At 49.0% G+C, this 15,265-nt stretch overlaps 1 protein-coding gene across 5 annotated transcripts in view; it reads left to right on the forward strand.

Annotated features, from left to right (window-relative positions):
• Positions 1-719: 719 nt before the first annotated feature.
• The window catches only part of ANKS3 (ankyrin repeat and sterile alpha motif domain containing 3), a 40,954-nt gene continuing 26,408 nt past the window's right edge, over positions 720-15,265 (forward strand). Inside the window, exons 1-5 of one of the 5 annotated variants that reach the window (XM_074381639.1) lie at positions 720-1,355; positions 3,698-3,869; positions 7,740-7,938; positions 8,137-8,258; positions 9,309-9,390. In XM_074381639.1, coding sequence (XP_074237740.1) covers positions 776-1,355; positions 3,698-3,869; positions 7,740-7,938; positions 8,137-8,258; positions 9,309-9,390 — 1,155 coding nt within the window. In that variant the 5' untranslated portion in view covers positions 720-775. Of the gene's footprint in view, positions 1,356-3,697; positions 3,870-7,739; positions 7,939-8,136; positions 8,259-9,308; positions 9,391-15,265 lie in introns of those variants that run through there. The other 4 variants (XM_010339149.3, XM_010339145.3, XM_010339147.3 and 1 more) reach the window with 4 other exon arrangements.

Here is a 15,265-nt window from a genome sequence, read left to right on the forward strand (position 1 = left end):
GCCCGGCTGTATCTTAAGAGTCTAAAAGGAGGCGCTCCTGTTTTTCAGGAGGCTGGAGAGCTTGGGAGCTGGGGGATGAGCGTCCTCTAGAGCCAGTGTCAGGAGAACCCTAAAGCCCAAGAGGCTGCTCTGGCTTTGGCCCTGCAGTCAGTGCCCCAATCCCCAATCAAGGCAGCGGCAGGAGGTGTGAACTGGGGGCCGCTTGCTTCCTCTGTGCTTCTGGGACAAGGGCAGGTGCTCTGAACTGGGAGCAGCAGGTTGGGGGACGCAGCTGGTGCACACCCAGCGGGTGTTTTTTGTAACTAGAGCTCTGTTCGGCAATTCAGAGCACAGTATTTCTTAGGGCCACAGAAATGCCGAAGAGAGCCTCCAGAGACTCCGATAAACTCTTCAGGCAGACCCAACAAGAGGGGAGGGAACGGCATTACCGTCCAACAGGTTTGTGGGAATTAAGTGTCAGTTGCTGGAATCTGCGGTGAAAACGGACCAGACAATGCAGGGCCATGAACGCCAAGTTGAGGAGCTCAGCGCATTCAGTAAACATCACCTCTGAATAGCTGCCTTTCCGCTCCGTCTCGGAGTTGGTTTCTCAGCTTCAGCCTGTTAGCCCCGCCCCGTCCCCAGAGCCCCGCCCTGGCCCGCCTGCCACGAGGCTGCCGGTTGTTATGGCAACTAGACGCCAACGGCCTCCCGGGTCGAGATTTTAAATTTTAAAGCTGTGGAAGTAGAAAGTTCATCGCTCCGCGTCTCACCCACCCCCAGCCCGTGTTTCCCCATGTTTTGTTCAACTCCCTGTAGCCGCAGCAGGTTCGAGGCCCCTCACCTCAGGCCTCTCACTCCACTCCTTGCGAGGTCCTGGCACGGCCGTAAACAGCCTTCAGCGCGTCACTCCGGTCGCCTCCGCCCCACGAGTCGTGCCGCAATTACAGCGGCTGTTCCGTTCATCGGAAGTCTTGGTCTCAGCAGAGCATTACATTATTGGAGTGTCCCCAAGTTCCCCCCACCCCTCTTTCCGGCCTTTGCGCGTCCAGCCTCTCCTGCAACGGGATTGGTTTCCTTGGCCAGGGCAGGGGCGGGGCAGGACAAACACACCTTGCTCATTGGCTGCCGCGGGCATCGTATAACGAGCCGGGAGCAGACCGGAAGGTCCGGATGCGGAACGTGCTCATTCCACTGGGCCCGCGAGCTGCCCCGGCGTGGACCAGCGAGCTTCCTGACGTGCTCCGCGCCCTCCCGCAACTACTTCCGGGGCGGGCTACGGGGGTGGCGGCCCAGCCAGGGAGCTTGGCGGCAAGCGGCTCGCGGGTCTGGCGGCTGTGGCCCGAGGGCGGCGCGAGGCCTGAGGCCCAGCACAGGTAGGTTCCGCGGCGGCCCGGCTCCACCGCTTGCCAGCACCTGCAGCCCGCGTAGGCCCGGCGCTCCAGCGTCCAGAGCTGCACTTGCTCGCCGCGTGACTGGAGAACCGAGCCCCGCGCCGCGTGACTGGAGCATCGAGCCCCACATTTTCTTTATGTTGCTGTGGAATGGGGACGATAGTGCCCAGTGCCCCGTAAGGCTCCTGTGGGTATGCGGCCGGGGGGCGTCGGGAAGCGTCACAGCTGTGAGTTCTGGGGCTGTCGGCCAGGGAGCCGACCCAGGGCCAGTCAGTGAGCTTTGGGATGCGCCGGTGCCCGCTGCGGTTCCACCGGGCGAGACAGGGTGCCCAGGGGCTTTCACAGACCTCCTCTGTGGGCGTGACACCTAACCCCCAGCGTCACATTTGTTACGATTTTTTATTTAGAATTTTTGTGGGTCCGTAGTAGGTGTATACCTTCATGGTGTGAGAAGTTTTGTTATAGGCCTGTGGTTGGTAGGAATCACATTATGTAAAATGGGGTCTCCACCCTTCAAGCATTTATCCTTTGTGTTGCAAACAATCTCTATACTTTTTCAGTTACTTTTTTTTTTTTTTTTTTTTTGAGGCGGAGTCTCGCTCTGTCTCCGAGGCTGGAGTGAAGTGGTGCGATCTCGGCTCACTGCAACCTCCGCTTCCCAGGTTCAAACGATTCTCCTGCTTAAGCCTCCCGAGTGGCTGGGACTACAGGCGTGTGCCAGCACGCCCAGGTAATTTGTTTTGTATTTTTTCGTAGAGACGGGGTTTCATCGTGTTAGCCAGGATGATCTCGATCTCCTGATCTCGTGATCCGCCCGCCTCGGCCTCCCAAAGTGCTGGGATTACAGGTGTAAGCTACCACGCCCGGCCTAGAAAAATTAATTGATATTTAAAATTTACAGGTCAGATGAGGTGGCTTATGCCTGTAATTTCAGCGCTTTGAGATGCTGAGGCACGCTGATCACTTGAGGTCAGGAGTTCAAGACCAGCCTGGCCAACATGGTGAAACCCTGTTTCTACTAAAAATACAAAAATTAGCCTGGCATGATCGTGTACACCTGTAATCCCAGCTATTCAGGTGTCTGAGGCGCAAGAAGCACTTGAACCCAGGAGGCAGAGGTTGCAATGAGCTGAAATCACATTATTGCACTCCATCCTTGGCAACAGAGCGAGATTGTCTCAAAAAAATAAGTAAAATTTACCTACAGTAAAATTTATTTTGGTGTTCAGTTCTGTGGGTTTTCATAAAGGCATATAGTCACAGATCCACCGTTACAACCATGCAGAAGAGGTCTGTGATCCCCCAAATTCTCTCTTTGCCCCAACCCTCAACCCTTTAATTTTGCCTTTTCCAGAATGTCACCTAAGTGAAATTATGTGGTAAGCAGGCTTTCATTTAGCGTAAAGTGTGAAATCTGTTCATGTGTTGCTTGTCAACTGTTGGATCCTTGTGCTTAATGCTGAGTAGCATCCATTATACGGATGTGCCACAGTTTATCCATTTTTCCGTGTGTTGTAATAGCAGCTTTTTTAGATATCATGACCTCGTTAGACAGTGAGGCACTAGGGATTGGAGTGCTAAGGAGCAGAGCTGTTTTTTTTTTTTTTTTAGATGAAGTCTTGCTCTGTTGCCCAGGCTGAAGTGCAATGGTGCAATCTCCGCTCACTGCAACCTCCGCCTCCCTTGTTCTAGTGATTCTTCTGCCTCAGCCTCCCTAGTAGCTGGGAATACAGGCGTGTGCCACCACACCCAGCTAATTTTTGTATTTTTAGGAGAGGCGGGGTTTCATAATGTTGGCCAGGCTGGTCTTGTACTCCTGATGTCAGGTGATCCGCCCGCCTTGGCCTTCCAAAGTGCTCGGTTTATAGGCATGAGCCACTGCACCTGGCTCGAGCTGAATTTTGATCTACCTCCAAATTCAGGGTTCTTCCCCACCACATCAAGGAGCTGATTTGGTTAAATAACCCAATTAGTATTTCTTTACTGCCTATCTAAGAGGTTGTCAGCTTCCTAGAGTTGATGGAAAATTCTCTTTTACCTGGTGCCTGCGGATGGAAGGAGGAGAACGTACTCTACAGTTAATGCCTCACCATATGTACCCCTCTTTTCTTTTGTGTGGTAACAAGCTCACCAGATTTAGCATTGATGGGACTACCTAAACCATACACTGTTTAAGCAAAGAAACTTGACTAAGTTACTCCCAGGATTGACTGCGTTGGGTTATCAGTCTGCTAGGGTAGTGGCATAGCAGGGGCAGGACCAGCCTGTTGCATGCCGTGGAACAGCCAGCCAGGAAAGATCTAACCCTTGGCCTTCCTCCACAGTGATGTCCGAGCTCAGTGATGAAGCCAGCGAGCCTGAACTCCTGAACCGCAGCTTGTCCATGTGGCATGGGCTAGGGGCGCAGGTTAGCCAGGAGGAGCTGGACGTCCCCCTGGATCTTCACACAGCTGCCTCCATTGGCCAGTATGAAGTGGTTAAGGATTGCGTGCAGCGGTAAGAGATCTAGGGGAACTTCTCTCTCACATTTTGAGTAGCCCAGTGATGGCTTCGAATCTCGTGTGATGGAGCTTTGCACACATTTGTGGATGTTTAACGCTTGTGGAGTAGGTTAAGCTGGTTATCTCAGGCAGCTGTCAGTAATTATGCTGGGGACTGACAAAGAGGCAGTTTTTATTCCTAGGAGGAAAACGAGGGTATAAACTTGTATCAGAAGCTTGTAGATAGTCATTCTTTAGCCAGAGTAATTTTATTCACTGGTTGCAGAAATGCTCAAACAAGCAAAATAAAGATAAAAGATGGAAAGTGATGGCCGGGCTCTGTGGCTCATGCCTGTAATCCCAACACTTTGGGACGCCAAGGTGGGTGGGTCACTTGAGGTTAGGAGTTTGAGACCAGCCTGGACAACATAGTGAAACCCCATTGCTACTAAAAATACAAAAATTAGGGCCGGGCACGGTGGCTCAAGCCTGTAATCCCAGCACTTTGGGAGGCCGAGGCGGATGGATCACGAGGTCAAGAGATCGAGACCATCCTGGTCAACATGGTGAAACCCTGTCTCTACTAAAAATACAGAAAATTAGCTGGGCACAGTGGCGCGTACCTGTAATCCCAGCTACTCAGGAGGCTGAGGCAGGAGAATCGCTTGAACCCAGGAGGCGGAGGTTGCTGTGAGCTGAGATCGCGCCATTGCACTCCAGCCTGGGTAACGAGTGGAACTCCGTCTCGAAAAAAAAAAAAAAATACAAAAATTAGCTGGGTGTGGTGGCAGGCACCCGTAATCAGCTACTCGTGAGGCTGAGGCAGGAGCATCACTTGAACCAGGGAGGCAGAAGTTGCAGTGAGCCAAGATTGTGCCACTGCACTTCAGCCTGGGCAAGAGAGTGAGACTCCATCTCAAAAAAAGAAAAAAGAAAGTGATGCCTCCCTGGCCTTCTTTTCCTGGACTGTTCATTCCATCACTGTTCCCCTCTAGCTTCTGCCATGAAGGAGGAGAGAGGCCGAACTTTTAGCACTTCGGGGGAATGGCCTCCTGACCTCACTGCCTACCTGCCGTTTACTAATCTGTACATAATAATTAGAGACAAAAAGCCCCTGGGAGGGCCCACAGTTGCATCTTGCCTGTAGTAGGATGTGATCATCTTGTTTTTGGAAAAGGGTCTCCTGCCCTCCACCCCCTTATGTTCTACACATACTGTGCTTCCTCTTTCTGTCGGTTCTCATTTGATACTGTGGTGCAACAACCTCTCTCCCTATCTCCACCTGCCTCTTCCAGTTCCTGGTGAGCCAAAGCAAAGCATTGCTACAGCCCCAGGTCTCCGGTACCCAAGTTGTGGCCCTCACTTAGACATACCCAGCCCATGGAGCGCTGGGGCACCTTGATACAGGGTGGTCTGTAGTGGCCCCTCCACAGGAGGCTCTAGGCACACGCAGCTGGATATGTAGTCAGTGTGACCCCTCACAGGGCCACATTTGGAATTCTCGGGCTCTTAAGTCTTCGGGTGTCCTGTTAAGATGCGGAGTCCAGAACAGCTCCACAGAAGAGCAGGGGGAGGTGTTTGTGTTCTAATGGGATTTCGACAGTACCTGAAGCAGAGGCTCGCCGACAGTAAGCACAGGATGGGGCATGAGGGGAGCTGGGGGCATCAGAAGAGGGGGTAGGGCTGAATGGGGAGTAGTGAGAGAGCCCCAGAGAGATGCTGTGCTGCTGTGTAAAGGAAGACAGTGTTAGGACGAGCTGGGTGTGTTCCAGCCCTGCTGCAGAAGCATCTCCACATGGCTCCACTGGCCAGGAGCTGCCCCTGCACCCTGGTATCAGGACCTTCTGGAATGGCTCCCTGGGCATGCATCCTAGAGTCACTGGGGCATGTCAGGAAAGTAGTTGCCTTGTGTGGTCTAATAAGAGAATCCCACTAGAGGCACAAATCCTGGGGTTTGATCACCAGTTGTTACCCCCACTGCGGGCAACAATTGGAGAAGGGAAAAAAGGCCTGTGGGTGTTAACTGTGCAGGATGCCAAGTAACTATGCAAGTAGGTTTTTTTTTTTTTTTTTGAGAATGCAGTCTTGCTCTGTTGCCAGGCTGGAATACAGTGGCTCAATCTCGACTCACTGCACCCTCCACCTCCCAGGTTCAAGCAATTCTCCTGCCTCAGCCTCCTGAGTAGCTGGGATTACAGGTGCATGCCACCACGCCCAGCTAATTTTTGGATTTTTAGTAGAGACAGGGTTTCACCATGTTGGCCAGGATGGTCTCAATCTCCTGAGCCCTTGATCTACCTGCCTTGGCCTCCCAAAGTGCTGGGATTACAGGCATGAGCCACCGTGCCCAGCCACAAATGGGTATTACTTTAAAATGTAACTCCCTTGTCCCAACCCCAAAGTCAGAGCTGGGAACCCCACAGTTTTTTTTTTCCACAGGAACATACATTTTCAGAATTTTAATGGAATCAGTGAGAAAGATGGGATTCTTTGATCACAGATTTTTCTATTATTTTTTAATTTTTAATTTTTTTTTATCTTTTTTTTTTTTTAAAAGATGGGGTTTCACCATGACGGCCAGGCTGGTCTTGAACTCCTGACCTCAGGTGATCCACCCACCTTGGCCTCCCAAAGTGCTAGGATTACAGGCGTGCACCACCACGCCCAGCCCGATCACAGATTTTTCTAGAATATTTCTTCTTTCTTTCTTTTTTTTTTTTTTTTGAGACGGAGTTTCGCTCTTGTTACCCAGGCTGGAGTGCAATGGCGCGATCTCGGCTCACCGCAACCTCCGCCTCCTGGGTTCAGGCAATTCTCCTGCCTCAGCCTCCTGAGTAGCTGAGATTACAGGCACGTGCCACCATGCCCAGCTGATGTTTTGTATTTTTAGTAGAGACGGGGTTTCACCATGTTGACCAGGATGGTCTCGATCTCTTGACCTCGTGATCCACCCGCCTCGGCCTCCCAAAGTGCTGGGATTACAGGCTTGAGCCACCGCGCCCGGCCTTCTTTTTTTTTTTGAAACCGTTTCACTCTTGTTGCTCAGGATTGAGTGCAGTGGCATAATCTCAGCTCACTGCAACCTTTGCCTCCTGGGTTCAAGTCATTCTCTTGGCTCAGCCTCCCAAGTAGCTGGTATTACAGGCATGTGCCATCATTCCCAGGTAATTTTGTATTTTTAGTAGAGGCAAGGTTTCTCCATTTTGGCCAGGCTGGTCTCGAACTCCTGACCTCAGGTGATCTGCCCGCCTCCGCCTCCCAAAGTGCTGGGACTACAGGCGTGAGCCACTGAGCCCAGCCTCAAGAATGTTTCTTCAGGGTGAGGTGACAAGGGATGACTCAGTGGCAGTGGAGTCCCATCTGCTCCTGTCCAGCCAGCGCTGGGCTGGTAGATGCGTGTCCTGTGGTGGTCGGGGTTTTTCAACTGGGCTGTGTTGACAATCCATCGTGGATCATTCTTTGCTGTGAGGGCTGTCCTGGGCACTGTAGGATGTTTAACGATAGCCTTGGCCTCCACCTGCTAAACGCCAACAGCTCTTTCCTGCCCAGTTGTGAGAACCAAAAATGTTACCAGATGTTGCCTGATATCCCCTGCTTGAGTGCCATCTGTCTATCTGGTGGTGTGAAAGAAAAGCATAGCTGGTCTTGGGCTAGGAGGATGTGAAAGCAGAGCAGGGAGCTGAAGGCTCAGGGCCTCACGAGGCAGTGTCGGAGCAACTGTCAGCATTTCTCTGCCTACCTGCCCCCAACCCCCACAACATCCAGGATGGCAGGTAACTTCTGTTTCCTGTCAGCTCATTCTGTCTGGCCTAGCCTCGCCACCAGCTTTGGTAAACCACACATGCGAGGCGGCTGGGCTTGTCTAGCGTATCTTGCGTTTGTTTAGGAGAGAGTTAGATTTGAATAAGAAGAATGGTGGTGGCTGGACCCCGCTGATGTATGCCTCCTACATTGGCCACGACACCATCGTGCACCTGCTGCTGGAGGCGGGGGTGAGTGTGAATGTGCCGACCCCAGAAGGGCAGACTCCACTGATGCTGGCCTCCAGCTGTGGCAACGAGAGCATCGCCTACTTTCTTCTCCAGGTGAGCTACGAGGGAACTCAGGTCCAGAAACCTGAGGGGCTCCCTGGACGCCCTGACAGAGATGCGAAGCACTGCAGGCCATGGTGTGCGTGTGTGCTCGTGTAATCACTTCTGATTCTTGCAGCATGGCCGCCTGGAGGGCGCCCACCCCACACAGAGGAGATGAGGCCGTAACGCATATTCTGTGTTCTCTTGAAGCAAGGTGCAGAGCTGGAAATGAAAGACATCCAGGGCTGGACAGCCCTGTTCCACTGCACCAGCGCCGGGCACCAGCACATGGTCAGGTTCCTCTTGGACAGTGGAGCCAATGCCAACGTGAGGTGATTGCCATGTCTTTAGTGGCCTAGCTGTTGTCTGACTCTAAGGAGAGCGGCTCTAGAAGCAGCTGATGATAGTCTAGGGCCGCTCTGCTTCAGCACGAGAGGCTCAAGATGAGGAATAGAATGAGAGTCCTGCCAGGCGGGTCTTTCCCACATCTGTGAGGTGACGCTGTTTGCATCTCTTCAGGCCCTCTGAGCTTCCATTTCCTTATCTGAAACCCACTTGGGTCATAGAGTTGTAAGAATCACATGTTTTATTGTATGCCAGGGGCCTAACACAGTGAATGGCATTTTAAATGTGATATTTACATGGAAATTGCTTCTGCTTTCTTCTTTTTTGTATGGATGAGGTGAGATGATGCTTTAAAAACAGTCATGAGTTTTATAAGTTGGAAGTGGGATTGTTGTCTGAAGCTTGTCGTGATAGTAATTACCTTTGAACAAATGCCGCGGGGACCAGTGCAGTGCCCACTCTGGCTGTGATCCACCCTAAGACGCCCTATAATTTTGTACGCCACTAAGAAAGAAAAAATATGCTACTAATGAACATTAAACTTGCCTGTTGATTTAAAGACATGTTCTGACTTCAGAGATGTTAAAATGTGAACATGGTGTGTCTTAGAATGGATGAAAACCAGTGTTTCCCATGCATGGTTTCGCGGAGGACTTGAAGCTAGGATTTGGATGAATGGATGGGAGATGTTGGCTTTCTGTGAGGAGTGAAGAGTCAGAACTGCTTTTCAAATATGATTGAGGTGGAGATTTCAGAGGTCGCAGGTGGGAATAGACAAGAGGAGGGATGATAGGCAGACTCTGTCTTTTAAGACAAAGACCAGCCCTCAGGACAGACACCAGAAGAGTAAATGGAGGTGATGTGTTATAGTTAGTTACCTTTCTCATCTCACCTGTTAATCCTTGAGAGGGAGAGAGAGTATTCTACACCTAGGGACTGGTGACTCGTGCACTAACCTGGGTTTATCTTCAGCAGTAAGTTTTTGCCTGTCGGAACTGGGCTCTGCCAATCATCTGACTGTGGCCCGCATCTTGCAGGGAGCCGATATATGGATTTACTCCTTTGATGGAAGCAGCTGCGGCTGGCCATGAGATAATCGTGCAGTATTTTCTGAATCATGTAAGTTACCCTGTTTATTAGCCTGTAATGTAGTCACAGCAAATGAGGAATATTACTGAAGTGTAAGCAATTACAGAATTTTCTTTTGCACGGAAATAACTGCCCTTCATTAATCTATTCAACACATTTTCATTGAATATCTGTTGACTCCCAGTGCTGATCAGTGCTTGGACATTAAGGGTACAGTGGTAAGTAAAAATAGACACCTCTTCCTATAATTATTTTGAAAATACTATTTGAAAAGTATAGAAAAATACTTTAAAAGTAAATAGCACTCATAATCCTGTCACTTGGAAAAATTATACAGAATAAGAAGGCAGAGTTCTTCCTCCCTTTTTCTGCCTCCTTAAGATACCCACTTGGTTTGAGAAAGCCGCGCTAGGATTCTCCTCTGCTGTGGAAAGGTGTGTCTGTAGGCAAGTGTGCGCACATTGCTTTGTGTTTGAACAAAGTGGGATTCTGTGTATATTCTGTAACTTACATCTCATACACATTTTTACAGCATTCCATATACAGTCTACCTCAGGTAATTTAATGAGCTTATTAGTAAAAACTTAGTTTTAACATTTTGCAGTTATAAACAGTGCTCTGAGAATATCCTTTTACACAAAGCTTTAACACACTTGCAGTTATTTCTGTATATTGTATTTCTATTTTATTAATTTATTTTTTTGAGACAGGGTCTTGCCCTTTGACCTAGGCTGGAATTCAGTGGTGAGATCATGGCTCACTGCAGCTTCAACCTCCCAGGCTCAAGTGATCCTCCCACCTCAGCCCCCAAGAAGCTGGGACCACAGGTGCATGCCACTATACCCAGCTATTTATTTATTTATTTATTTGTAGATATGGGAGTCTCAGTATGTTGTGCAGGCTAATCTTGAATTCCTGAGCTCAAGTGATCCTTCCACCTCAACCTCCCAGAGTGCAGGGATTACAGGTACAAGCCTGTTCGCACAGAACCTTGTACATGAATGTTCATAGCAGTATTATTCATAATTGCTAAAAAGTAGAAACAACCCAAATGTCCATCTACTGAGGAATTGATAAAATATGTATCTATATAACAGGATATTATTCTGCCACACAAAGTAGTGAAATACTGACACGTGCTATGCCATGGATGAACCTTGAAGCATTAGGCTTGGCCAGGTGCAGTTGCTCACACCTGTAATCCCAGGACTTTGGGAGGCTGAGGCCACAGGATCGCTTGAGCCCTGGAGTTAGAGGTTTCACTGAGTTAGGATTGTACCACTGCACTCCAGCCTGGGTCACAGAGTGAGATCCTGTCTTAAAAAGAAAGAGAAAGAAAGATCCTGTCTTAAAAAATGAGGCTCAGTGAAAGAAGCCAGACACAAAAGGCCACTGTATAATTTCATTCTTATGAAATGTCCAGAAGAAGCAAATAGACAGAAAATAGATTAGTGGTTTCCTGGGTCTCGGGGGATGGGAAGATATGGGTGATAAAAATGTCCTGAAATTTTGTAGTGATGGTTGAATAACTGAATACACTAGAAGCCATTGAATTGTACATTGTAATGGGTGAATTGTTGGTATGTGGATTATATCTTCATAAGGCTATTAAACCCAGTACACAGGAGTTCAGGTGGTCCTAATGAATTCCCTCCTCCAAGGTCCCTGTCTTGCCCACTAGTCATTTACAAAGGCACCCTTTTTCTCAGGTCCTCACCAGCCCTGATGTCAGTCAGCTTTTTAAGTTTTTGTCACTTTAGGAGAATTGTGGCATCTAATTTTAGTTGGTCTTTGTTAATGTAATTGAACTTTTTTTTTTTTTTTTTTTTTTGAGACAGCGTCTTACTCTCTTGCCCAGGCTGTAGTGCAGTGGTGCCATCTTGGCTCACTGCAACCTCTGCCTCCTGGGTTCAAGCAATTCTCCTGCCTCAGCCTCCTGAGTAGCTGGGACTACAGGTACATGCCGCCATGCCCAGCTAATTTTTTGTATTTTAGTAGAGATAGGGTTTCACCGTGTTACCCTGGCTGCTCTCGAACTCCTGAGCTCAGGCAGTCACCTGCCTTGGCTTCCCAAAGTGATAGGATTACAGACATAAGCCATCATGCCCAGCCAGTTGAACATTTTTAAATACATCTGTTGGTCATTTGTATTTCTCTTAAGAATTGTCTCTTTATAGCCCAATTTTCTATTGGCTAGTTTGTTTTTTTCCTCACTTACTGATGGGAATATCTTAAATAATGAAATTTTCACGATACCTCTTTTTAACAAAGAATTTTGGGACAGAACATGCATGTGCTACACATGCAGACCAGAAGGTGGGTACACCGCAGGCCTGCCCCCATCCTGCCTACCTCTCCTTTGTACCTTCCCCACGAGCATCTGTGAGTACACCTGTACACGCGCATGGTCCTGCCTAATGCACAGCTGCTCTCATCTCGGGTTTTTAAATTTTTTATAGAGATGGGGTTTCATCATGTTGGTCAGGCTGGTCTCAAACTCCTGACCTGGTAATCCACCCGCCTCGGCCTCCCAAAGTGCTGGGATGACAGGCATGAGCCACCACGCCTGACTCATCTTGTGTTTTTTAAAACGTAATCATGGAGATTGTTCTGTATTGGTATATAAAGAGACGGGTTCAGGTGCAGTGGCTCACACCTGTAATCCCAGCGCTTTGAGAGGCTAAGGCAGATGGATCACTTCAGGTCAGGAGTTCAAGACCAGCCTGGCCTACATGGTGAAACCCTGTCTCTACTAAAAATACAGAAAATTAACCGGGCATGGTGGCAGGTGCCTGTAATCCCAGCTACTTGGGAGACTGATACAGGAGAATCACTTGAGCCTGGGAGGTGGAGGTTGTAATGAGCCTAGATGGTACCACTGCACTCCAGTCTGTCTCAAAAATAAATAAATAAATAGATGGGATCTTGCTCTGTCACGCAGGCTGGAATGCAGTGGTACAATCTCAGCTCACCACGGCTTTGATCGCTTGGACTCAAGTGATCCTCCTGCCTAAGCCTCCCAAGTAACTGGGACTACAGATGGGTGCCATCAGGCCCAGCCAATTTTTTTATTTTTTTATTTTTTTTGTAGGGACAGGGTTTTGCAACATTGCCCGGGCTGGTCTAGAACTCCTGAACTCCTGAGCTCCGGAAGTTCACCTGCCTCAGTCTCCCAAAGCACTCAGATTACAGGCGTGAGCCAATGCGCCTAGCCCCCCCCCCCTTTTTTTTTTTTTTCCGAGATGGGGTTTCGCTCTTGTTACCCAGGCTGGAGTACAATGGCGTGATCTCGGCTCACCGCAGCCTCTGCCTCCTGGGTTCAAGCAATTCTCCTGCCTCAGCCTCCTGAGTAGCTGGGATTATAGGCACACGCCACCATGCCCAGCTAATTTTTTGTATTTTTAGTAGAGACGGGGGTTTCACCATGTTGACCAGGATGGTCTCGATCTCTTGACCTTGTGATCCACCCGCCTCAGCCTCCCAAAGTGCTGGGATTACAGGCTTGAGCCACCGCACCCAATCCTTTTTTTTTTTTTTTTTTAAATGGTGGCATGGTATTTCCTGTAGGGATGAATCAGTTTCTATAACAATAATCTGCGGCTAGAATTAGGTCACTCCCAACCATTTGCTGTTATGCACAGCACTATGCAGAATATCTTTGCATATGTGTCTGTAAACCTGTGTGACCACATCTGTATGGTCCAGTACAAAGGCAGAAGTTTTGGGTGAAATGTAAATACAGTCTTTTTTTTTTTTTTTTTTTTTGAGACGAAGTTTTGCTCTTGTTACCCAGGCTGGAGTGCAATGGCGCGATCTCGGCTCACTGCAACCTCCGCCTCCTGGGTTCAAGCAATTCTCCTGCCTCAGCCTCCTAAGTAGCTGGGATTACAGGCATGCACCACCACGCCCAGCTAGTTTTTTTGTATTTTTAGTAGAGACGGGGTTTCACCATGTTGACCAGGATGGTCTCGATCTTTCGACCTCATGATCCACCCGCCTCGGCCTCCCAAAGTGCTGGGATTACAGGTTTCAGCCACCGCGCCCGGCCTGTAAATACAGTCTTAATGCGGATGCCAAAGTGCCATCTTACACTCCCACCACAGTAAGAATCATGCATCCTAAACTATGAAGTGCTGAAAAGAGTATAGTGGTAAGATAGCCAGCCACATAAAGCCAGTACCTGCGTATGATACACGTTAACCTCTTGCCTCATCTTCCTCAGCTTTCTCCCATTGTGTTTGTAAAGGACACAACTAAAGTCCCCTTTATGTGCCTTTCTGTCCCATCTACCTTTCTCTTTCTCCAGAGGGAACCACTCTCCAGCTGCTGTCGTGTACCTCTCCTGTCCCTAATTGTTACTTTCATCACATACTGTGTGTTCTTGTGCTATGTGCAGACTTGTTTTGAATCTTTAAAGATAGATGCAAATAGCATATCAGGTTGTGTGTGTCATTCAGCAACGTGTTGGCTTGTGCAGCAAAATGCACTCTTAACAGCTCTGTGTGCGGAGGGATGCATCCAGTCACCTTCATCCTTTCCTTTATTAGTGTGCTCTTAAGTTGGGTTCCACTTTCCTCTCCTGACAGTGCTGCCATTGACATTTCTTTCTTTCTTTTCTTTCCCTTCCTTCCTTCCCTCCTTCTGTCTGTCCTTCCATCTGTCCTTCCGTCCGTCCGTCCTTCCGTCCTGCTCTGTCCCCAGGCTGGAGTGCAGTAGCGCCATCTTGTCTCACTGCAACTTCTGCCTCCTGGGTTCAAGCGATTTTTCTGCCTGAGCCTCCTGAGTAGCTGGGACTACAGGAGCATGCCACCATGCTTGACTAATTTTTTGTATTTTTAGTAGAGATGGGGTTTTGACGTGTTAGCCAGGATGGTCTTAATCTCCTGACCTTGTCATCCACCTACCTCGACCTCCCAAAGTGCTGGGATTATAGGCGTGAGCCACTGTGCCCAGCCCAGTACTTCATTGTGTATTTCCTAAAAGCAAGATAAAATTTGCTTTGCCAGTCACACGAAATTATCAAACTCAGGAACTCAATAGTGAGTTCTTCCTCCAGCACCTTAATCAAAAATCAAGGTGTTGGTCAATTCCAGGTGATTGCTTGGTGGGATTGGGGAGGATTGGCAGCAGGTGGCCCGATGGCCTGGAGGCTGGTGGGCAAGCCCTGCCTGGAAGCTCCTCTCCCCGACATTCTTCCTGCCGCCTAGTTGTTAGACTACCTGGAGCCCGAGGAGGGGTCCCACCCAGTTTCCCGACCTGTCCCTTCAGAGCTGGGCTCCATTTCTGGAGGTGGAGAACAGGGCTAGGCTGGGCATCCCATGCTCTTTGCCAGGGGAAGAAAGGCCTGGGGCTGCTTTCCTTGTCCCCTGTTTCCCTTCTGCCAGTGGGGCCAAGCTCCAGCAGCTCAGTCAGGAGAAGATGGTCTGGATCTGTTTGGGCTTCTCTCTTTAAGAGAAAGTTGATTTCTACTTTCCAGATAGTCTGGTTCCAGAGTTTCTAAACTTTCTGATCCCACCTTCATGTTAAAATAAATTACCTGGGCCGAGGCGGGTGGATTACGAGGTCAAGAGATCGAGACCGTCCTGGTCAACATGGTGAAACCCCGTCTCTACTAAAAATACAAAAAAATTAGCTGGGCATGGTGGCGCGTGCCTGTAATCCCAGCTACTCAGGAGGCTGAGGCAGGAGAATTGCTTGAACCCAGGAGGCGGAGGTTGCGGTGAGCCGAGGTCAAGCCATTGCACTCCAGCCTCGGTAACGAGTGAAACTCTGTCTCAAAAAAATAAAAATTAAAAAAAATTAAAAAAAATTACTATGTGTCTCTCTATTAATATAGACATTAAAATAGGAAAAAACATTATTTTAAAGCCTAAGTAGATAAAAATGTATTTTCATGTCAGGCACA

Source organism: Saimiri boliviensis, chromosome 12, assembly GCF_048565385.1.
Source record: "Saimiri boliviensis isolate mSaiBol1 chromosome 12, mSaiBol1.pri, whole genome shotgun sequence".
Classification (NCBI taxonomy): Eukaryota; Metazoa; Chordata; class Mammalia; order Primates; family Cebidae; genus Saimiri; species Saimiri boliviensis.